The following is a 24,860-nucleotide window of genomic DNA, read 5'->3' on the forward strand; positions in this document are numbered from 1 at the left end:
AAATGGCTAGATCTTTAACGCTTTATAGGAGTGGATTTTAATGTTCTTAGGCTCAATTTTGGGCTTCGAATGGCTCGGCTTTGGTTTTTATTGGGCTCGGCTTGACTTTGGTTCTTCTTGAGTTTGGTTTGGCTCTAGTGTGGGCTGTGTTGGCTCGTTTTACCTTTGCTGGGCTTGGTTTATCTCTGGTGGAGGCTGTGTCCACCTGTTCTAGCCTTGTTGGGAGCTCGGCTTTGGCTTTGGTTTTTGTTGAGCTCGGTTTTGGCTTTGATTTGATGTCACGGTTTTGGATTTGAAATGATGGGAAGTTTAATGCTTTATGGAAGTTTGAATTTTGATATTGTTAGGCTCTATTTTGGGTTTTAAATGCCTCCTGGTTTTTGCTCGAGCTCGGTTTGGCTCTGGTTTGGGGCTGGCTTTGGCTTTGTCTCTAGCTGAGGGCTGGCTTTAGCTTTGGTTTTGATTGAGCTCAGCTTGGCTCTAAGGTAGGGGCTCTGTTTGCTTGTTTTAGCCTTGTTGAGCTCGATTTTGGCTTTGGGCTTTTGTGGGGCCCGGTTTGGCTTTGATTGAGGGCTGTGTTGCTTTGTTCAGCCTTTACCCGAGGAATGATTATAGGGGAGGGGGCTTTGCTGGCTTTGGTTCCTACTCCTACCCGTGAGACCCATTGAAATTTCTTGAGTTTAGTTTATCCCCTCTTGTTGGGTTTGAATCATTTGAATGATTATAGTGGGGAGGGGGCTTTGCTGGCTTTGGTTCCTACTCCTACCCGTGAGACCCATTGAAATTTCTTGAGTTTAGTTTATCCCCTCTTGTTGGGTTTGAATCATTTGAATGATTATAGTGGGGAGGGGGCTTTGCTGGCTTTGGTTCCTACTCCTACCCGTGAGACCCATTGAAATTTCTTGAGTTTAGTTTATCCCCTCTTGTTGGGTTTGAATCATTTGAATGATTATAGTGGGGAGGGGGCTTTGCTGGCTTTGGTTCCTACTCCTACCCGTGAGACCCATTGAAATTTCTTGAGTTTAGTTTATCCCCTCTTGTTGGGTTTGAATCATTTGAATGATTATAGTGGGGAGGGGGCTTTGCTGGCTTTGGTTCCTACTCCTACCCGTGAGACCCATTGAAATTTCTTGAGTTTAGTTTATCCCCTCTTGTTGGGTTTGAATCATTTGAATGATTATAGTGGGGAGGGGGCTTTGCTGGCTTTGGTTCCTACTCCTACCCGTGAGACCCATTGAAATTTCTTGAGTTTAGTTTATCCCCTCTTGTTGGGTTTGAATCATTTGAATGATTATAGTGGGGAGGGGGCTTTGCTGGCTTTGGTTCCTACTCCTACCCGTGAGACCCATTGAAATTTCTTGAGTTTAGTTTATCCCCTCTTGTTGGGTTTGAATCATTTGAATGATTATAGTGGGGAGGGGGCTTTGCTGGCTTTGGTTCCTACTCCTACCCGTGAGACCCATTGAAATTTCTTGAGTTTAGTTTATCCCCTCTTGTTGGGTTTGAATCATTTGAATGATTATAGTGGGGAGGGGGCTTTGCTGGCTTTGGTTCCTACTCCTACCCGTGAGACCCATTGAAATTTCTTGAGTTTAGTTTATCCCCTCTTGTTGGGTTTGAATCATTTGAATGATTATAGTGGGGAGGGGGCTTTGCTGGCTTTGGTTCCTACTCCTACCCGTGAGACCCATTGAAATTTCTTGAGTTTAGTTTATCCCCTCTTGTTGGGTTTGAATCATTTGAATGATTATAGTGGGGAGGGGGCTTTGCTGGCTTTGGTTCCTACTCCTACCCGTGAGACCCATTGAAATTTCTTGAGTTTAGTTTATCCCCTCTTGTTGGGTTTGAATCATTTGAATGATTATAGTGGGGAGGGGGCTTTGCTGGCTTTGGTTCCTACTCCTACCCGTGAGACCCATTGAAATTTCTTGAGTTTAGTTTATCCCCTCTTGTTGGGTTTGAATCATTTGAATGATTATAGTGGGGAGGGGGCTTTGCTGGCTTTGGTTCCTACTCCTACCCGTGAGACCCATTGAAATTTCTTGAGTTTAGTTTATCCCCTCTTGTTGGGTTTGAATCATTTGAATGATTATAGTGGGGAGGGGGCTTTGCTGGCTTTGGTTCCTACTCCTACCCGTGAGACCCATTGAAATTTCTTGAGTTTAGTTTATCCCCTCTTGTTGGGTTTGAATCATTTGAATGATTATAGTGGGGAGGGGGCTTTGCTGGCTTTGGTTCCTACTCCTACCCGTGAGACCCATTGAAATTTCTTGAGTTTAGTTTATCCCCTCTTGTTGGGTTTGAATCATTTGAATGATTATAGTGGGGAGGGGGCTTTGCTGGCTTTGGTTCCTACTCCTACCCGTGAGACCCATTGAAATTTCTTGAGTTTAGTTTATCCCCTCTTGTTGGGTTTGAATCATTTGAATGATTATAGTGGGGAGGGGGCTTTGCTGGCTTTGGTTCCTACTCCTACCCGTGAGACCCATTGAAATTTCTTGAGTTTAGTTTATCCCCTCTTGTTGGGTTTGAATCATTTGAATGATTATAGTGGGGAGGGGGCTTTGCTGGCTTTGGTTCCTACTCCTACCCGTGAGACCCATTGAAATTTCTTGAGTTTAGTTTATCCCCTCTTGTTGGGTTTGAATCATTTGAATGATTATAGTGGGGAGGGGGCTTTGCTGGCTTTGGTTCCTACTCCTACCCGTGAGACCCATTGAAATTTCTTGAGTTTAGTTTATCCCCTCTTGTTGGGTTTGAATCATTTGAATGATTATAGTGGGGAGGGGGCTTTGCTGGCTTTGGTTCCTACTCCTACCCGTGAGACCCATTGAAATTTCTTGAGTTTAGTTTATCCCCTCTTGTTGGGTTTGAATCATTTGAATGATTATAGTGGGGAGGGGGCTTTGCTGGCTTTGGTTCCTACTCCTACCCGTGAGACCCATTGAAATTTCTTGAGTTTAGTTTATCCCCTCTTGTTGGGTTTGAATCATTTGAATGATTATAGTGGGGAGGGGGCTTTGCTGGCTTTGGTTCCTACTCCTACCCGTGAGACCCATTGAAATTTCTTGAGTTTAGTTTATCCCCTCTTGTTGGGTTTGAATCATTTGAATGATTATAGTGGGGAGGGGGCTTTGCTGGCTTTGGTTCCTACTCCTACCCGTGAGACCCATTGAAATTTCTTGAGTTTAGTTTATCCCCTCTTGTTGGGTTTGAATCATTTGAATGATTATAGTGGGGAGGGGGCTTTGCTGGCTTTGGTTCCTACTCCTACCCGTGAGACCCATTGAAATTTCTTGAGTTTAGTTTATCCCCTCTTGTTGGGTTTGAATCATTTGAATGATTATAGTGGGGAGGGGGCTTTGCTGGCTTTGGTTCCTACTCCTACCCGTGAGACCCATTGAAATTTCTTGAGTTTAGTTTATCCCCTCTTGTTGGGTTTGAATCATTTGAATGATTATAGTGGGGAGGGGGCTTTGCTGGCTTTGGTTCCTACTCCTACCCGTGAGACCCATTGAAATTTCTTGAGTTTAGTTTATCCCCTCTTGTTGGGTTTGAATCATTTGAATGAGCATGTTACACTTGTCCTGTTTCTGCCTACTACTGTTTCACTTGCATGCTACTGTTCATTCCTGTATTGCACGCTTTACATTTATAACCCATAATTATTGAATTTAACTTGTCATTTAAACATTTAAACCTTAGACTTTAGGACTGCTACTTCGCCGATGAACCTGGAGCTAACTTTGTGGGCAACCTTCTACAACAGCATTTTGCAATAGCATAAGGATCTACAACAACATATCTTTCCTTAGAACTAAAAAACAAGCCATAAGATTTTGAGGTCATCCGCCTGGTGCGACATAAATCCTCAACTTCTTTTATGTCTTTGTATGGCTTTGTTATACAACTTAAGCCAAACTTGCCCTAGGATTCTGAGATTGTCGTTCATCACGACCTAAATCCTCTCATCTTCTAGGCTATTTGTGAGACCTTCTCGCACAAATGTAAGCCCTAATTAATAAAATTAGCAGGATGACACACATAATTCCTTCTTGAAGTTGAAGCTGCACCATAGGATAGATTGAGAAGTCACCGAGGTTCTCCTCAGGATCCATGACATCTCCTAGTTCTTCTTCCTTTGGATTTCATAAAAATGTTCCAAATTTTAGTCATTTCCCTTTCACACCTCTTTGTCTGATCTTTTGAAAAGTCCTATCCCTTGGACTCCTTGAAGATAATATCCCATGATTTTTATCGAGAGTTTTTTCTGGCGACTTCAATTATCTAAGATGTAATTAACTATAGGGGCTTGCTCTTATAGGAAACTTTCAAGAACCCAACTTAATATAAACCCTATTTAATTTTTTGTATTAAATAGGGGAACTTGTCGGTTAACAAAAAAATTATTTTTGCAGACTTAAACGGATGTCATAAATTCCTTAGTTTATTTAATCGAGTCTTTCCAGTAATTAGGGTGTCTACCCTTCGGGATAGATGCCTTGCTTGCGGTATTAGACTCGTTTATTTAAACTATTAAGGATATGAGATCGGTCTGATCTTATATTTTCAAAATCTAAAATACCAATTTTCCTAATATATATATATATATATATAGACGTAAATTAAAACGTCCTTCCGAAGCGGGCGATGAGATTTCGATTCCAGCTGCCGACAACTTCTTACGGGCGACCCCCAAACATAACTTTCTACTTTTAAGCGCCGACACATGCCTTTCAAAAATATAAGTGCAACATTGAGTTAAAATGCCACATTATCCATTGTACCAAGCTAACAGAGACTCGGCATAGAGCAAAACCGAAAACAAGGCAAGACACAAAAGGGGAAAATGTACTTCCTTGAAGCAAAAAGAAAGTAACACATGAATTCTAAACGCACTCCCCAACTTCAATTACTCCTCCAACAGAAAGAGGAAACCAATTCAAGCACCATAAGATCAAAGAAGCGATTGAAAAAGGAAAAGAGCAGAGTTTTCTCCCTTAGACAAATTTTCGGGGGAAGAGGAGCTTGCTTAAACTCAACCACCGCAGACCAGAGGCGAGGGAAGCGGGAAGGAGGGCGACAATCGTCGCAGAGAGGAGCAGGGATAAGAGATCGCGCATGGGGGGTTTGCGGCTCGAGAGGCCGCGACATCATGAGAAAAGAGATAAGGATTTGCCGCAGGGGATGGGTCTCACAGACGTGTGCGCAAGAGGCGCTAACCGGCTCACGAACGAGACGGAGGAAGGCGGGGCAAGCTAAGGCTCGGGCGTGAGGTAAACTCCGAGGGTTTAATGGGAGAAGGAGAGAGATGGATTTAGGTTAAAAGATTTTAATATAAGTTATTAATTATAATAATAATAATAAAATATTATTTATTATTATAATTAACACTTAAATAGGTATTTTCCCCAAGACGCGCCGTCGCAATGAAACAAATGTCTTTCTTAAGCAAAATCGACATTCCGGACGCGTCGGCGCAGTCCCTTTCGTCATACGGAGTCGTCCGGGCAACTTTGTGGACGATTGGGACCAAAACGCGTCGCCGTCCGAATCATATCAAAATTTCTGCCCGAATTCGATTAAACAGGACGGCGGAGAGCGCAGCAGCGCCAAATCAACGAGTAGAGTCAATCCTAAGGCTGTCAGTCCTATAGGAGTGCTCCCTGAGTTCCTTCGGAGTAGCGGTCGAAACTACCACATGGAACGTCGAGCGAAGAAAAAAAGTCCAGAATTGTTAACAGGGAGGGCTCCTTCACTAGTTTTCTAAGAATAGTCGGCAGAAAGGTCCTACGACTAGATCCTAGACTATTAAGGAGGGGAAAGCTACACCTTGATCGAAAGCGAGGTCAACAGGGCTATTCAAGCCTATAAATTAAGTTAAGGTTTATATTAAATTATGCAAACTTTTATTTCATTTAAATTCACTTTTACAATGATATGAAAGTTTGTTAAATGATGTACAAATTTTTCAGAAATTGATTTGAAGGAAAAATTATGACAAACAGAGGTGAAGGAAATGAAGTTTAAGACATGAAATCAATTTAGAAGTTCTTAAAAATTTTGTTTAATAAAAAAAATTCAAAATATTACAATGTTGCTTATTAGTTATCAAAATCTAAGAACTGTAAGCATAAAAAAATTGAGGGAAATAATTGTTGTCAAAATTTTTCATTAGTATGATGTGGGTTGAGTTTAATGTGATCATAATAATTAGAATAAAATTTTCAAGTCGATAAATCTTAATGATGATTGTCTTACGAGCCAACCTTGGGAGTTCGGAGTTAATTGAGACGGGAATAGACGGTCGAAAAGTGAAAGTAAATATTTATATATAGTAACAATCATCAATAATGATGTTCAACCATAAAAGAGCTACTAATTCATAACAAATAAGTAAATGTTCTTTAGTAAAACACATATTCTTTCAACTTCATACAATAGTACAATTAATATAATAAAAGTGACAAAACATGTAAACCAAATAAATTACTGTCTATGTTCAACAGTTTAACTCATCCTTTAAACAAAATTTCTCTTATAATCATATTTTTCCTAAAAAAATAGTTAAATAACAAGTTTAGTTACAACAATTTAGTGAATAATTATTAGTTTATTATGCATTGAATTTTTATGCAAATGTCTAACATGAATGATCAAAAGAATATGTTGCATCAATTTTATTTTTTTTCATTCTTTTTTCCTTAAAAGCCATCTCAGAAATATCTCCAAAATTTTGTATCAATGAAGGTTCAACTTTTTTCATTTTCATTTTTATTTTCATTTCTATTTTCATATTGCACTAGAAAAGGTACAACAATCTATATTTTTATTTTCTTTAACGTGCATGAATAGAATAATATCTCCAATTAGTATAATAAAAGTGTGATTTCTGATAAATTTCATCATTTATTTTTATTTAAATTTTTTTTCAATTATTAATCCATTTATTTTATTTTTTTGTGCTATGCAAAATGTCAAATAGTGTAAGTCATAAAATAATCATTTCTTTTTTTTGTTATTTTCTTTCAGTCATAGAAATGCTAAAAAGTATTCACCTTGATTTCGCTTTATAAAATGGTATTTTCAAATCCTTTAACTAGTGCTATTTTAAATTATATTCGTGAAATTAATTTCTAAAATAATTCTTAATACCTATAACTTAAATTGAATTTAAACATTTCCTTATATTAAATAGGAAAATTCTAACTTGATTAATGTGGCCAAGTCTCCTTTATTTCCAATCCAATTTCTATTTCACATCTGCTTTTTGACTTTAATTCACAATAAAAATTATTTAACACGTAATAACACTCATAATTTAAAATAAGTTCCCCAATAAACACTAACCTTATTAATGTTGTAAACTTTCTTCATTTAATCTTATTCTTCTTTTGCCTATAAATTCTGATTTACATTTTAATCATAATTAAATATTAATAAATAAAATTAGTAAAAAGTAAACACCTACCTTACCTCCTTATCTCTTCTTCTTTTGCACAATCACTGATCTCGATCTCCTTTGTCCTTTAAATTTATTGGTTGTCCAAATTAAATCACTAATTTTGACCCATAAAATTTATTATCCACTTTACGATATTTAATTAAAACACACATCTAAATTAAAACATAAACCTTACATTCACATTCACTATCGTCAATCATTAATCAATCTCAAATCCAAATAGCCTTTCTTCTACACTTCCTGATTTCAATTCGCATAATCCCATATTAATTCCTTAAGTGTAAGTCAATTTAAAATATAAAAAATCTCAAAACTAAACCCTAACCCTTACCTTAATGGTTCAGTCCAGCCTCCAACATGCACAAGAACATCTTCCTCACACACAAGCTTCTCTTCCTTCATGCACAAGACCCTACTTGATGCCATCTTCTTTCAACGAGATGCACACAACCTCGCCTACTCTTCTCCTCCGCACGAGACATGCTTGTAAATTTTATTGTCATTTTCCTCCAAGCCCTCTTTCATAATTCAAAACCCTTGATTGCTCTCTCTGCAAGTTTCTCCCTTCTTCGATTCAAACGAGAGCAACTTATTATTCCCCACTTACGAAACTGTAGAAACGGTTAGTTCGAATCGACCTCTGGATTTAAATTCTTTTTGTTATAGTTATTACAGATTGATTTTAAGTTAATAATAATAACAACATATTTATTTGATGATAATAAATATATGAAAAATAAAAAAGTTTTCATTAGAGTTGGGCATGATTGATAAATGGATTGTTAATTGAAATAAGAGAGCAATTATTAATTAATAATTATAATAAAGGTGTGTATATATATATATATATATATATGAAGAAGCACTAATTATATATGTCATGATATGCTAGGTGTTACATAAAGGAAAATAGCTTTCAAGGAGAAATAGAAAAGCAATCAAGTCTCTATATTAAGGTGAGTAGTTACATTTCTTTTCTATTTGTATTAAATATAATTCTTTTAAATATAAATGCATTTCTTAAAATAATTAGAATCATATTTGAATAATTTCAATCATTTTTTTGAATGTTTAAATTCAATAGATTCATATAAATTGTGCAATATGCTTTTAACGATGTCCATGCATTGCATTCATATTGAAATTATTAATATAAATTTCAAATAATTGAAAAAAAATAAAAATAAAATGCTTAAATAAATAAGTCAATCATAGAAGTCAACCCCTTATGATAGTGGCCGAGGACAAAGATGAAAATGAAAAATATTTTACTGCATTTGATACAAATTTTTTGACAATGCACTTGATGAATTCTCAAATGTAATGAGTAATGAAACTATGGAAAATATTCTAATTAAGGTAAAGTGCAAATGTTTTAAACCAATTAAAAAAATGATATTATAACGTTAATCATCGTTATCTTTCATTTGTTATATTCGAGCATGTATCTAAATTACTGTAAAATTTATTCTATTGTTTAATTGTTTATTTATGGAAATGCTCCATCACACTTTAATGACTTACTAATTAGAGTATTTTTATAGAAGAAGAGGTGCAATGAAAAATAATATCTTGAATCATTTTATCTTGTGCATAGTATATTTTTTTTAATTATTGAAATTGTTATTGAAATTGGATTTTTTTTTTATTTTTTTGTTTGGGGTTGTATTAGATATTTTGTGGTTTAGCGGTTCTTTGATGTTTGAGTAATTATTTTAGAATGTTGTGATTATTAAACTTAAATACAACTACCGTTCGATTGTTCTCGAACCAGCTCATGACACGTAAATATGCATAAACAATGATAGATGCTTAGCAGTGAGCTTTGAAGCCATTTAAAAGTGGGAGCAATGATGCCAATATAGGTGTTGGCATCAAAGCATTAGATAGAAGCATGGATAATGAATTTATGTCTTTGATGTTGTTTAAATGAGGATGATGCGGTAGGTCATAATACATTCTATAGTTTTCGACATAGTTGTTTGTTTGCATTAATGCTTTAAAAGGCGTGAGCATTGGGTGGGGGGCATTTTAGCTATTACGGGGCGAGGCGTAAGCTATATATATATATATATATATATATTAAGAGACAAGAAAACAAGTTAGTTGTGTATGATAAAAAAAAAATTATTAAGAGATATTAAAAGAACTTGTACCATTCAATTTCTAGCAAACATGAAAAAAAATAAATTGGTGCTTTACTGTAGCTATAGTAAACTCAATGTAGCTATGGTGAAATAATCCATTAATAACTTATAAAACAATAAAAATTGCATATCTATTTGCTTACCAAATCAATCGGGTTGCGAGAGGGAAGCTGCGTGTGTGGGAGAGAAGCAAATGTCGCTTGATCTTCTACCTGCCAGAGAGGAAGCTGCGGGATCGTCAGTGTGCAGGACAAAATTGACTGGGGGATCGTTGCGTGTGAGAGCAAAGCAGGCGGTGGGATTGCCTGCTTCGGAATTATCTATGTATGAGGGATGTAACAGGCATCGGCTCAAACAACTGTGGGATCATTTGCTACTCTGCATACAATGCGACTTTTTGTGCGATGAAGGAAGTAGAGGGTTGAGAGTGATCATTTGCGTGCGAGAGACTCTTGATTCATCGTGAATCAGGAGATCGTCTGTCTGGAGCGTACGTCCCATGAGGCACAACTTGCTGTCACCTCCCAAAAGAGCTCTTATGGGTGGTGGGCAGCCCAGGACTTAAACCACCTAGTGGATGTGGGACTATTTGTCCGTGACATTCTCCTCCCCCCAATCACGTGACGCCCTCGTCACGGATCGGCTCCACCGAGGGTCCCACTGGACCATGGAGAGTCCACACACTTGGCATACAGTAATCTGCTTTGATACCATTTGTCACCTCCCAAAAGAGCCATTCTGGGTGGTGGGCAGCCCAGGCTTAAATATTGCTTTTCGGCCCTACATCAAGCCAATGTGGGACTATTTGTCCGTGACATGTAGCAGCCATTATTCCGTGACGAGGGCGTCACGTGATTGGGTGGAGGAGAATGTCACAGACAAATAGTCCCACATCGGCTAGGTGTAGGGCCGAAAAGCAGTATTTAAGTCCTGGGCTGCCCACCTCTCTTAAGGGCTCTTTTGGGAGGTGACATTGCGCTCCAGACGTAGAAAGCTTTCTCGGATGTAAGCTCTGTGATATTTGAGTTCTTCTCATGGGCTTAAGGAGAATTGACTTACGTCTTAACCTAGGGGGCGCCCTAGGAACGCCTTTATAAACAGAGGTTTGCACCATGCCACTATCATGGCTTTATTTAAGAAACTTGATAGGCTGCCCAATTTTAAGAGGAAACTTCCCCATTCCTATTGCCATCTCCCATGATATTAGATTTAGGGGTTTTCGTCCATGATTGTTGAAATCAAATTTTCAAAGTGTTAAGTGCAATATGATCCACAAAAAATTCCTTTTGCTTCAATTGCAAAGCGCAAAGCGAAGTAACATTTTTTTTATTAGATCATTCATTATTTGTATGTTGTAAGTTTTTAAAAGTGATTAAAGGACAGTTAAATCTCAAGAATACTTTTGAGGGCGACTATCTAGAAATCAAAAGGGAGGTAGAAAGAGTGTGGATTTAGGGCACTGAGGAACATTCTTCTGAATAAGTTTGTCAGTGAGAAACTAAAAGTGTAGACATCATGAGTCAAAAAGCATTATATAAGAAAAGCAAATAGACTCTAATAGGAGAGAACAAAGAGCTATGGAGCATTGACTTGTTGACTATAAGAAATAATGAGAAGAAGAGAATGCGCACGCTTACTCATCAAAGCAAAAGGTGAGCAAAACCATGAAATATGAACCATGAGTTTGTTTTAAGTTGGAGCTGAAAGCTCTACTCTATGATGCAACATGTAAAGTAGATCGAAACGTGCACTTTGTCATCAGTATTTGTTTCACCAAACAATGTGCAAACTTGTTTTGCTCATAAAGTAAACTTTTAACCCTTCACTAAGATATACGTTAATTAAAAATGCCTTTGGGTGAAGGGTTTTTTGGCCTTCCAACTAATGAAAGGGTTGTGAAGTGAGATCTGTTAGACCATTGTGCTCTTGGGGTTGATGGAGTAGTGGATGGAGCCCTTAGGCTTTAAAATCCATGTTACTTGGGATCGAATTCAGGTCTTGATTTTAGTTAGACCATTTGATTTGATCGATGTTTGACATCTATGCTTGATGTTGTGGATTTGATGAAAGTGCTTTTATTTATCAGAAACTATCCACTAATCAAGATATACAAGTACTTATTGCCCATGAATCTCGATGTCATGGTTGGATGATTCTGATTAATATGATAATTTTATAATGTTGTATTGATTATCCATAGAAATCTAAAAGGATGAATAGTATGGGTAATTAAAAGTGTTTTTTTGTCAGTAAAAAAAAGTCTCGGAGTTACGCAAAAATAGAGGATTCTTCCACATGCACGTGTTCTATGTACAAATTTTCCCTTGCACACTCTCAAATTATGTGTGTTTCTCTCTGCAACTTAAAAGTGTATGTGAGCAGCCGGTGAGCTCAAATTCTTGTAATCGAATTGCTTTTGTCAAAACAGCCAACCAGATAGTTTTTATTTCTTCATTGCAACTTAGTTCCTGGCACCTCACTAAACTAAGTAGGCGATTTTTTTAATCTATTCTCTTTACCTTGTGGCTAGTGTACTTTATTTAGTTATGCATTTGGTACTGTTAATGAATTTGATGAATTTTAAGTGTGAAGTTACTAGTATATGTTCATTTGTACTTGTATGTGTAGTGATAAGTACTTGGTGGACATTTACTCGGGTGTCAGCAGTAGTGGAAACCCCAAATCTAAGAAAAGGAGCGATGAAATTAAAAGTTAAGAGGGTAAGCATTTTAGTTTAAAGCTTTCATCTATTTAAAAAAAATAATAAACTATTATAAATATAATTATTAATTTAAAATATTGTTAATATTAAATTATTATTAAGTATTTAAGTTTGTGAGACAATTTTCAGTTTTAAATATAATATTAAACAATTTAGTAAAAATTTAGAGTGGCGACTGTCTCCTCTAGTCATCCTCTAATCCCCCTGCCTAAGGTGAAAATTTGTGTTTTTGCTATGAAAAACTTAAAGGCGAGCAATTTTTTGGGAACTTTTTGAATATTACGTTTAACTGACGCTATGTTTGTATATATCATTCGAAGGGGCTCACAAACCTGTAAATATATTCTTAAAGAAATGAAGTACAAAGGATGACATTATACATGGGCTTTCTAATTTAGCATGTCTTTTCAAGTTGGTTTGAGGAATAGGAAAATTTAACATCTGTTATTTCTGATGATCTTTAAAGACTATAGGCTGGTTAAATGGCTATTATTAGCGCGATAATTGATGGTTGGGTGTTGTTTTTATGAGTTTATCTGTTCTATACCTATGACACAAGCTTAGGATGTTAGGCAATTGAATTGAGTTGTAATTGTAGAACAAAGCAGTCAGGTTACGTTGTATCAATTAGCCAAACTTTTTTTTAGCTGAAAATTGGAATTTGGAAACAAACAAGTCTATTTGTAAACTGCAGATTCACAATATGTATATATATATATGTATATTAAGTAGGTGTAGTAGTTGCTATTCATATTTCATCTGTTTTACCTTGTTTGGCAGGAAACACTTCGAGTTAAAGATGAAGAACTTCAACAATTGGCCAAAGAATTACGTGCAAGAGATTCAACTATACGTGAGTTAGCAGACAAGTTAACTGAGACAGCTCAGGCTGCTGAAGCGGCTGCATCTGCAGCTCTTGCTATGGATGAAGAGAGGAGGCTTGCTTACACAGAAATTGAACGACTGACCAGTGATTCAAATAAAAAACTTCAAGAAATCATTCTTAAGGTGCTCCAAATCTACTCGCTTCAACCCAATTCACTCATCTCCTCAGCTAATCTTACACTCTTACAGAATAAATAAAATTAAACAAGCTGATCTTAAAGATTTGGTAATTGTTTCTGTTTTGGTTTAACATAATATGAGCATGGACCCTTTTATACGCTTGTTATAATACCAATAGATGAGCCAGAGAATGTACATATTCAACATGTTTAAAGAACATGGAATTTGCTAGCTACAGTGACCAATCAGTGCAATAATTATTTTTCTTAGTTTCTCTACCGAAATTATCTGGTTGATATCATCACCATCATCATCATCATCGTAATTTTATAGAATTGATTGGGGCTTTCATGAATGCTCCTTTTAAGTTCGACATACAGTTTTAAGCTTCATTTTTTATCACTTTATCCAGTTTAAATTCTTGAAAAACAGTTTGGATTTATATGAAAATGCGGTTGGAAATTCATCAGTTTGCAATTATATCGTTGCTATGACTTTAGGAGCACATTTTCTGAGTTATTAAACAGCTTGTATTACAATGGGAAAATATTATTTTTGTTTTTTTATAATTTCAAACAGTATAATAAAAGCATAATATTGGTTCAACTATACTAAATGGATCTTTAGTTTGTAACTTACATTTGGTCTATATTTTATTTCCCTTTCTATCCATTTCACATTTATTTATTTTAAGTAAATGCATGTTTCATTTTTTTTTTTCAGTCAAATTGTCTTTTTTGGGTCATATTTTTTCGCTTTATGTTCTGAAGTTGTTTTATTATTCATGTAGTATGCATTTATATTCTCTTGGAAAATTGTACTTACTTTAAAAGCCTCATTTATAGATCAGCTATAGGAGGGTAATGAAATTGAAAAGTTAAATAAATATCTACTCTTACTTAAATGAGGAGATTTTTTGTAAAAATTATCGGCTTTGTGCTTTTAGAAATACCCCTCTACCCTTCCCTGTTGACCATCTCCCCTTCTACCTAAAAACTAGATAATTGGTACAGGATAACATGGAGATTGAGTTTTTAATATAGCTTTTCTAGAAGTACACAGTTTGATGGTTATGCTATCATGCATAATGCTATAAATCTAAAAAGTTCATTTTCATAGAATTCTGACGTATTCAGATAGTTTAATGGTGCCATGGAAGTCAGTGAAGGATAGTTTAATTTTAGTGAGAGGTTAGGTGTGTTTGTTAGGGTGAAATACAAAGTGCCAAATTTAACCTTTATAGCCTAGTGTATTGACACCCATAAATATAAAAGCTTTAGGCAGCGTTTATTTCTTCAAAAAACATTAGGCATGCATTATCGTTTGACTCTTGTACCAGGGGTTTGTCCTCTTCACTGATTTTCCTTAAAGCGTTGGACTTGGTTCTGTGAACCCTTTATAAAGTCTATGGGATGAGTTTCTATCCTTACAAGAATTTAAAAAAAGGAAAAAGTTTAAGCTAATGGGTTGGGGACACTAGCAATATATTAGAAGCTGGTCTTGTTTTTAATATTCTTCACCCTTTATATGGGCTAACAATCTCTCACATGAGAGTTTTTTATACCGTCCAAGATATTTCTTCAAATAGAAGCATTTGAATAACATTAAGTGCTATGCACCAATAATGCATTTAACCATGGTAGAAGATCCATGTGATTCACAAACAAAGGAACCGGTTTATCTGAGTCAAACCATTGATTAATATCGCTATTAGGCGAATGGAATATAAAGGGCCCAAATAAAGTCCAATACACTAGTATATGGTACCATCAATCCAACTTAGGCCTCTTTTGTTTCTAATATCGCTATTATTAAGTCAAACTATTGATTCTAATATCGCTATTAGGCGAGTGGAGAACGTCTCGACAAAACGCGTGGTCCTTGTTTGGCATAGTTGCGTCGCCGGAAGTACATCAAACGGAACGTCATTTTCTCCATATTCCAGATCACGACATCTCTATAGCTTCAAACCGTCGGACGCTCAGTTCTGCTGTTTCACAAAGAAAATTATCCAAAATAGCTTTGTATGGAACTGAGTTGCAGCTTTCATGGTTTTTTGCCCTATGCAACCAACATGAAAGACTGGTAGAGGCAAAGACCATTCACAAAAGTTTTTATTTGGATAAAATAAAGAAAGCTCAACAGGAAGAAGAGTGAAAAAACAGAGAAGATGCTATCATAGAAAACAATACTGAGAAGATGCTATCATCAGGGGTAGAACATCGATTAGAAAACACAAAAAAAAAATTCTTTAAATTCAAGAAGAGCTAAGAATAAGATTGAGAAGGCTTTTTTTGGCTCATCTCTCTCCTTCAATTGTTTTCCTAGGAAGATGGATTGGGGACTACTAGCACAAAAACCGCAACGACCTCATTATAAAAGAAAAATTGAAATGATAATTGGAGGTAAAAAAAATCTGAACAGAAAAAATGAGTTGCAGAACCTAAGTCACAGAAAACCCTTGCTCTTAGTAACTCACTTGGTACCAAAAAAAAAGTATGATGATGCAATTACCCTATCAGGCTATCATAAGTCACCGCCGGAGAGGAAAGACAATTTTTTGTGACTTCTTGCTAAATCTTATTTCCGAAATTTTTTAGGATATTCTCAAATGAAGAATATTTTATTTCTGGGTACCCAGACTACAGTTCTCTCATCTTAACATACATGGAGGGATATTTTAGTATTTTATCTTGGAAAAGTTATGTTTACATCAACCACAACAATAACAAGCCTTTATCCCACTAAGTGGGGTCGACTACATGAATCTTTTTTCTCTATTGAGTCTTATTGAGTGTCATATTTTCATTTAATTCTAATAGATTAAGATCATTTTTCATATAATATGCTCGTCTTTTTTGGTCTACCATTGCATTTCTTATTAATGTCTTTTAGGTGCACCGTCTAATTGTATGACTATGCTTTCTAATATTCTTTATCTTACAACTCTTCATTTTAAAATCCAAAATTAATTATTTATGTTGAGTACTCAAATTTCACTTGGAATGACCTTATAATCTTTACCTTCTTGACGATCTCTTCTTCTCATAAGAAAATCAGTTTGTGTTTTATTAGATTCATTCTTATAAGTAATAATATGCTCATCTCTTTTCTTAAATAAAATATTAGCAATAAAAAAATCATAAGCTAAAACAAAATTTAATTTGGTTCAACCTTCTTCATTAATCACTCCAAAACCGTATCAACCATGATTATTTATAAAATCTTCTAACACTCCACCAACGTGCTCATTTAAATCTTTTCCAATAAAATTTTTTCTTCAAGAGGTATCAAAGTCTCCTAGGTCATTTCATAAATTTTCTTTAGAACCTATGTCTAAATCTACTTGAGGAGCATAAACACTTATAACATTAAAAATTGTAGTATCAACAATAATCTTAAGGGCTATAGTTATATCACCAATTCTATTAATTTTTATAATTTTATATTTCAAACTCTTATCTATAATTACACCTACACCTACACAATTTCTAGTGTGACTTCTACGTGAATATCAAAGTTTAAAACCTAAACTATCATTCTATTCAGTTTTTTTCTTGAACACATAAGATATTTATCTTTCTATGAATCATAATATCCATTAATTTCATTAATTTACCTGTGAGAGTACCTACATTCCAAGATCCTATCCTAATACTAGTTTTATGAACTAACTTTTTTACCTACATTTGTCCATAATATGAGAACCCTCACTTATTTGACAGTACACTTGGACACCGGTGTAGTGACACTTATACATTTTTCATTGTATTTAGGTCATACAACGCGTCGTTTCTAGGGGATGCTCTAATATTTACACAAGGATTTATGCCATGATTTTTTTGATAAATTTTACGCCAGTTGTCGACTGCCTAATGCAAGCTTCTACTTTTTATATCCGCTTGGGACGCGACAATGACAGTGTTAAAATTTTATTTTTCAAACATATAATAATTTCAATACCTGTAATTTTAAAATGCTATTTATTTTAAAGCTACTTTTAAAAGAGCTTCAATATTAGGAGAAGCGTTATCAAACAAAGCCTTAAGCTAATGGGTTAGAATGCTGCCAGTATACAAAAGCTTAGTTCTTTTTGGTTTTAAATTTAATTTTTAATGTGAGGCTATTCTTCACCATCATGTCGATTTTAACCATCCTTTTTTTTTCTCTTAGTTCCCTACAGTAGTAGCTCTACGCCCTTCCACCAACAGCGAAACCAAGTTCTTTATTTCTCATTAATTTATGAAGTGTTTTCATTGCTTTATCTATTGTCATCGTTTGTAGTATGTTAAGGTTATTTTAGACTCTGCCAGTCTAAGTGAACTCGGTCATCTTAGCTCAAAATCCTTTTCCATCTACCAATATTCACCTTTCTATCACTAATAACCTTTCTTCCCGCTTTTTTTTTTTTTTTTACCTTGGAAGCTTACGATTGGATTTTCTGTATTATAAAGCTACAAGCCTACAACTGGTTGTGAGTTGAAACTTGCGTTTTAATGGAGGATTAAGACGCGGTGTTATGCTAAAGTGAAAATATAATATGGAAGAGGGAGGGTGGACCTCTTTAGAACCATATATACTCCTGTTGCTTTAAGGCCGATGACATATCATCAACTAATAATGCATTGTGATTATAAAGGCCGCTGTAAACCAATTTCTCCCATGAATAGCTCTATACTGTAGCAGAGTGTATGGGTACGGTGGTACCTAACAAGTAGGCAAGTGATAATTTCCATATTGATAGGTGTATTTGGAGGTTGGCACCTATCGATTGCTTGGTAGAACGTGGTTATGATGCCCTGTTTTTTTTTTTTATTCCCAGTGGTGCTTCAGTTTTTTATTACATTATCGACTTTCGTATATATTATTTAAGGTTCATCCTGATGTTGTAGTCTAAACTGCTATCCTGTTTAAGTTTTATTTTGAACCGTTTTTAGTTGGTGCTCCTATTTATGCTGACCCCACTCTTATTATCATGCATGACATTATTCATGTGGTTAAACAAAATTTGGCTATCTAGTTGTAGTGGGGACTAAACAAAAACAAAAGAGGAATCTTTGCTTGTATAAAGATGATGCACAACCTAATCTCATCACTGATGAAATCCTCACCCCTACCTCTATATCTTCTACATCATCCGTTCTCTTTGACATAGTTTAATACTAAGTTCGTATTTTCCTTTTACCAAACTCCAAAATCTGTGAAATTTTTTCCTAATTAAACAAATAATGTCCTAATTAAACAAAATATAAAGTCCATACAAAAGCAAATGACAAATAATGACGATAAGTATTTTTTCTTTGAAACCGTTCCAGTCTTCTTTTCTCACCCCGAACTTCGCCTCTTAGGCTACTCAGCGTTACACCCACACACTCCTGCTTGCTCATACATACATTTGTGATTCAGAGCTGAAATCTGGACTATCTTCAGAAAACTCTTCAGGCATAACTTCCTGTATTTTTGCATTAAAATCCACTTGGATTATTCCCATCATATTTGCATGTGATTGAATTGAACTTCTTCTTAACCCTTTTTTTCTTTATTTTTACATTAAATTAAATCTGAATCATATATCAGTTCCATAAGAAACTTTTTATGACTTTTGCAAATACGCCGTCATAGTTGAAAGAATCGGAAGAAAAGGTTGCAGCATTTAGCAGAGATAGAGAGATCCTGTTCAAGCAGAGAGACTCTGCTCTTCAAGAGGCACATTTATGGCGTTCTGAGCTCGCAAAAGCTAGAGAACACGCTGTTTTATTAGAAGCGGCTGTAGTTCGAGCTGAAGAAAGGACCAGGGTTTCACAGGCAGATGCGGAAGCTCGATTAAAAGATGCCGCTGAAAAAGCATTGTTCGCTGCAAAAGAAAAAGAGGATCTGTTAGCATTTGTGACCGCTTTGCAATCTCAAGTCCAAAGGTTAGCAATTTAATTTTTAATCTTATTATTATATACTCGGTCTTTCATCTACAGTGTTAGAAGTGGTGAATTAGTCATATATTATGTCTCAAGGTCTCTAATGTAGTTTTAGTATAAGAGCAGCAAAAAGCACACAAAATTCATAGGTGATGAGCTCTTAATCTTTAAAAATCATTCATTATTTTTAATAAGAAATACAAACAAGATGGAAATCAGTCGTAATGAAAATCTAATGGGCTTTAGTAGTAGTATTGGTTAAAAATTTCAGGACCGGTGAAGCTGTAAAAATGCCTTAAATTTATGCATTTGTTGAAGTTCAAATTGCATTAAATTTGATTAAAATCAATATCATTCATAAAGTAATAATAAAATCCGAAGGAATAAAAAAAGGAAATAATTCAGTAGAAGAGCAATCTTCTTGCGTGTACAGGAAATAAACTGTTGGGCTAGTGTGATTGCAGAACTGGACTCCCACCCTCTTTACTGCATTCAATGTTGTCATATGAAGCATTTACATATCATACAATTCATATCTATCTAAATATCTAACACCACAACTTTTATATTTACATTTATAACACTCATTTCTTTAACATCACATCAAAAATACCACTTCTATTAACTTTTTAAAACTCACATGCACTTTTTTATGCATAGGTTTATAACATGAGTTGTTTTAAATTTAAATATCAAACTTTAGGTGTTACATATGTAAATCCATAAGAAATCTTAACAAACATTTTGTAACTAAATTTCCATATTTCTCTTCTAGGCAACAGAGCTCCACAACACAAAACACTCCACAAAACAAGTGCTGGAAGAGAAACCCGAGTCAAGCTCAGGCTTCATCAAAACGGCGTCAAAGACAAAACATGCGGACTTGGAAGACGATGTCGATAAAGCTTGCTTAAATGATTCAAAACTTGTTCAGGTTTCTGGTGACAGTGTGCAATTGACTACCAATGGTATCGATATTCGTACCATTAATGACGACCAATGGGACGAATTTCAGTCCTCCAACGAAAGAGTAGCAGATTTAAGGGTAATATCTCCAGAAGCTGAGGGAAGCAGCATGGATATACCTGTTGTGAGCCTACCTGCTGATGATCATCAACATGTCGGTAGCTCTCACCAACCTTGATGTGAATTTTTATTTATTATTTTGTCTAAGGGATAAGTGTTGTGATATAGTGAACCATTTATTACCCCTTATATTTATTTTTTGTATTATGTTCAGAGAGGAATAAGTGCTACTGTGATTTATTTGGAAAGATAGAGAAGAAGGAATGATTATAATTGTTCAACTTGAACGTTATCTTCTACATATATTTGTTCTATCCATAAGGTTTTGTATGGGAAATTCTGTGGCAATTTTGTATTATTTTTTTATTGTTGGCTGCTTCCTATGTTGCTTTTGATGAGATTAAGGGGCCCGTTTGGGACCCGTTGTTGCGGCTTTTACGTCTTAGAGAAATAGAAGCGGCGTTTGATTCCCCTTTTATCGCCAGCATTTGGGACCCCGTTGCAAATCTAATTGTTCTACATTGAGTTGAACGTAGAAATGGAAGGGAGAGGGTGCGGTCCACTACTGGAGCTCCGTTGCGAAGTGCCTTTGACGTCGTTGCCCCTTTGAATTTCTGGTAATCCCACTTCTTATCCTCGCATATACCCTCACCACTCCTCCTTTCTCACCTATATCGTTAGGGCAAAAACCTAGCCTCCCGTTCGCCGCCGACGAATTGTTGCAACCTTCTTGTGAAGTTTTCTCTTCTATGCTTTTTTTTAGCTTCATTTGTTGTCTACCTTTGCGTTTCATATTTCCTCTATGAAAATTTTGGTGTTCTAGGCGTATTGCATATGTTTTAATGTAAAGTTGATGTTTGCAAGATAGATTAATTAGCAACATCCTTACCTAATCTGATCCAATAGTAGAAACAATGTGGTGAAATATATAGGAGGAATGCTCACTTGTTTATTTCTGATATTTTTATTAGTTTATTTTGTTTGGATAGTTATATGAGTACTGATTTTTCAGGTGTTCTAACAAATTATGTTGGAAGAATTATTTGCTCTTGCCTCATTGTGGAATAATATTTTGGGGGGAGAATGTTGAACACTGCTTCTTTCGTTATTTTATATGATACTTTTACAGACAGAATTGCATATGTTTTACTGCACAATTGAAGTTTATATGATAGATAAATTAGTAGAATTGTTATCTGTTCTGATCAATTAATAGAAGCAATGAGATGAAATTTATGAGCATTGCTCATTTGTTTGTTTCAGATTTCTTTGTTGGTTTATTTTGTTTAGATAGACATGTGAGCATTTGTTTTCATTTTTTCTAACAAATTATGCCGCCTGAATTGGTTGCTCTTGCCTCCTGCTCAGTATGAGAATGTTGAGCTCCGTTTTTTTTAAGTTTATCTGAGACTTATAAATATAATTGAATATAATTTATTGCACATTTGAAAGTTTGCATGATAGTTAAGTTAGCAATATCCTTACATATCCTGATTAATCAGTAGAAGCAAAAGAATTTTTTCATTTTTAAGATAAACTTAAAAAAATAATAGAATAGAATTGTATATGTTATGTTGTAGGAATGTAAGAAGTAATGTTTAAACAAAAGGAATGTTGAGCACAACTTTTTCATTTTTAACCGTTTTGTTTTTTTGAGGCTTTCAAGAATAGAATTGTATATGTTATGTTGTACATTTGACGTTTGCATGATCAAATAATAGAAGCTATGGAATGTAGTACATGTCATCATTGTTTATTTATTTCTTTCATAAGTTTATGAGTGCTTATCATGTATATGCATTCACTGAGAACATATGTCAGATAAGATATCAAATGGGGCATGACAAACAAATGATATATAAATCGATGTTGGAAAATAACTATCTCAAAGGGCTCAACCGATTACCACTTGTCAATTTTAAATTGGCGATGTTGTTTTCTCACAAATACTACGTGTCGCCATAGTACACGTTCAAATGCTTATTCGATTTGGGAAAACAATGATTATGGATGAAGTCTTCTTTGGTTAAGAGATCTCTCTGATCTCTAATTGTTGCCTCGAGGACCTGAATTGGCTAGTGCGATAGAAACATAAAATTGGTTATGGTATCTTATTTGTCATGTATTCTGAAGGTTTAGTGCTTGGATATGCGTAACAAGTACACCACATTCTAAAATGAACAGATGAACAATGCTCATATATAATCATTTTTTTGTTTCTTTTGATTAATCAGGATATGTAAGGATGTTGCTAACTTATCTATCATGCAATTTTTAAATGTGTAACGAAGTGTATGCAATTCTATTTATAAAAGTCTCAACAAAAGTACTACAATAAAGAGAAACAGTGCTCAAAATTCTCCCCCAAAAACATTAATCCACAATGAAGAGGCAAGAGAAAGAAATTCGACTAGCATAAATTTTAGAAAACTAAAAACCAGTGTTCACATATCTATCTAAAAAAAAAACAAAGAAATCTGACAGAAACAGATGAACACTGCTTGGTTTTCTTGGATGATTTATATGATCTTATTACTTCAGATGTTTTGTCGACCCGTTAGTTGCCTAGTTTTTGTTTACGATGAGACTTTCAGAATGCGATTTGGTGGGCACATTGCACATTTCTTATGAAATATTTAGTAGAGCGATGATGGAAAAATATAACAAAATGGCTCACTCGATTACCAAATGTGAGTTTGAAAAAAAAATGGTCATGCTAAATTAACAACCAGATACTCTCTAGTCTTTATGCCAATATAACACAATTGGTGATCATGGATGGAGCTATCTTTGACATCTATGAACTGATTATAAGCTCTACTTTTACTTTTTATTAGACACATCTTATTTAGGTTCATGTATTGTTGTTTTACATGCCAAATTTTGTTGATCATTTCTTTTTTTTTTACTTAGATATTAGATGTGTAAACAAAAAGAATGTGGGATATCTGCTATTGGGATATGGAGACGAAAATAATTTTCTGTGATTTATGCTTAAAAGAGGTAGAAAAGGGCAATCAACGAACAACACATTTCAATAAAGAATGTTGACAAAATATAACCAAACTCTTTCAAGGAAGAGCTGCCAAACTTTGCAACAAAACTCAGCTGAAAACTAAATGAGATTAGGTTAAAAAGGATTAAAAGTTGTGGAAGGAGCTCAAGAGAGGGGCCACTAGTTTAGGATGGGACTCTATTAGAAAAATGATTGATACACCTGAGGAGTTGTGGCCAGAAAAGATTTCAGTAAGTAGAACATCTTACATTCAATATTTCTTAATTTAAAAGTCCGCATCTTAGAAGACCAATTTTTCAGTTGTAGTTTTTACCGAATGCAAAGAATTTTAGTCTTGTTGGCATTGACCCAGAGCTAAAAAAGAAGCTAGAAACTATATTCCTTGGTGTGTAGCAATAGGGGACAACCCTGAGCCACAACAGAAGAGCCCACCTTTAATTTGGATGGGTCTGAATGTGCTCATTCAAACGAGGTCTACGAGGAACAATCAGAAGAAAGGAAACAAGGGGAGTCCAATCACTTCAAGCAACCTACATCCTCGACACAAAAAGGGAAAAAATATAAGTAAAGTTGGGGCAGTCCATCTATCCCAATAAATAGCACAACAAATGACAAACTGCACCAACATTACTTTGAGTGCCCCACACTGCTCTTCATGCATACCCCACAATGACAGATGTTGTCAAGCTATTAGACTCAATTCCATAAATTTTAGTGGACATTCCTTCATACTTATTTACTATAAAACTTCTGGAGGATTAAAGCAAGCGAAAGGCTTTCTTCACCCTGCTCCCTAAACGGAGAATTTCTTACTTCCATTATTTTTTAGGCATTCCGACTAGTTAGATGTCATGCACATATATTTTTTAGTTGTTGGTACTATGTCAAAGTGATTATTTGTAGTTTTTGACATTTCAATCGTAAACTATGACTTGTGTGTGCTATTTTTTACGTTTGATTATTTTTGAATTTCCTTAGTTTTAAAACTTTTATTGTGCGGATTTTGAGCATTTATCTGCACTAAGAATAACATGATCATTTGAAATAAACTTAACATTATTCTTTCAGACAAATGGAGCCACCAAAAGAGGAGGAGATTATAGAGACAATTGAGTAAGCTACAGTCATTATCAACACAGTTTGTCTGATTCATGAGTACTACCCGAGACACATTTGTAAGACACCTTGTGCCTCAACGTCATCCGTGGGTGACAAATGGTTTGGTGAACCAATAGAAGGCTCATACAAGTCAGATTCACATAATGTTCCGAATATCAAAAGCTATTTTCTGTGATTTATTAGATGAATTGTAATACAAATATGGTTTGCATGGATCTTCGTGATTTACATCCCAAGAAGTCCTAGCTATCACACTCTTCATTATGTAGCACAATGAATCCATTCATGCAGTTTCTAAGTGTTTTCAGCACTCTACAGTGGCGATCGGTGGGTATTTCCATGTTGGGGTTAACTCTCTAGTTAAAATAGCTACAAATATCGTTAAACCATTGGACCTATCTTTTGCTCAAACACCTAGGGAAATTTGTAAGGATCTAAGGCGCATGTC

At 35.2% G+C, this 24,860-nt stretch overlaps 1 protein-coding gene across 1 annotated transcript in view; it reads left to right on the forward strand.

Annotated features, from left to right (window-relative positions):
* Positions 1-20,611, forward strand: part of LOC110021094 (switch-associated protein 70) — a 40,791-nt gene extending 20,180 nt beyond the window's left edge. The window contains exons 8-10 of the mRNA XM_020719430.1: positions 13,115-13,342; positions 18,962-19,246; positions 20,036-20,611. Coding sequence (XP_020575089.1) covers positions 13,115-13,342; positions 18,962-19,246; positions 20,036-20,395 — 873 coding nt within the window. The 3' untranslated portion in view covers positions 20,396-20,611. The remainder of the gene's footprint in view (positions 1-13,114; positions 13,343-18,961; positions 19,247-20,035) is intronic.
* Positions 20,612-24,860: the final 4,249 nt, after the last annotated feature.

This window comes from Phalaenopsis equestris, unplaced genomic scaffold (genome assembly GCF_001263595.1).
Source record: "Phalaenopsis equestris unplaced genomic scaffold, ASM126359v1 Scaffold000002, whole genome shotgun sequence".
NCBI lineage: Eukaryota > Viridiplantae > Streptophyta > Magnoliopsida > Asparagales > Orchidaceae > Phalaenopsis > Phalaenopsis equestris.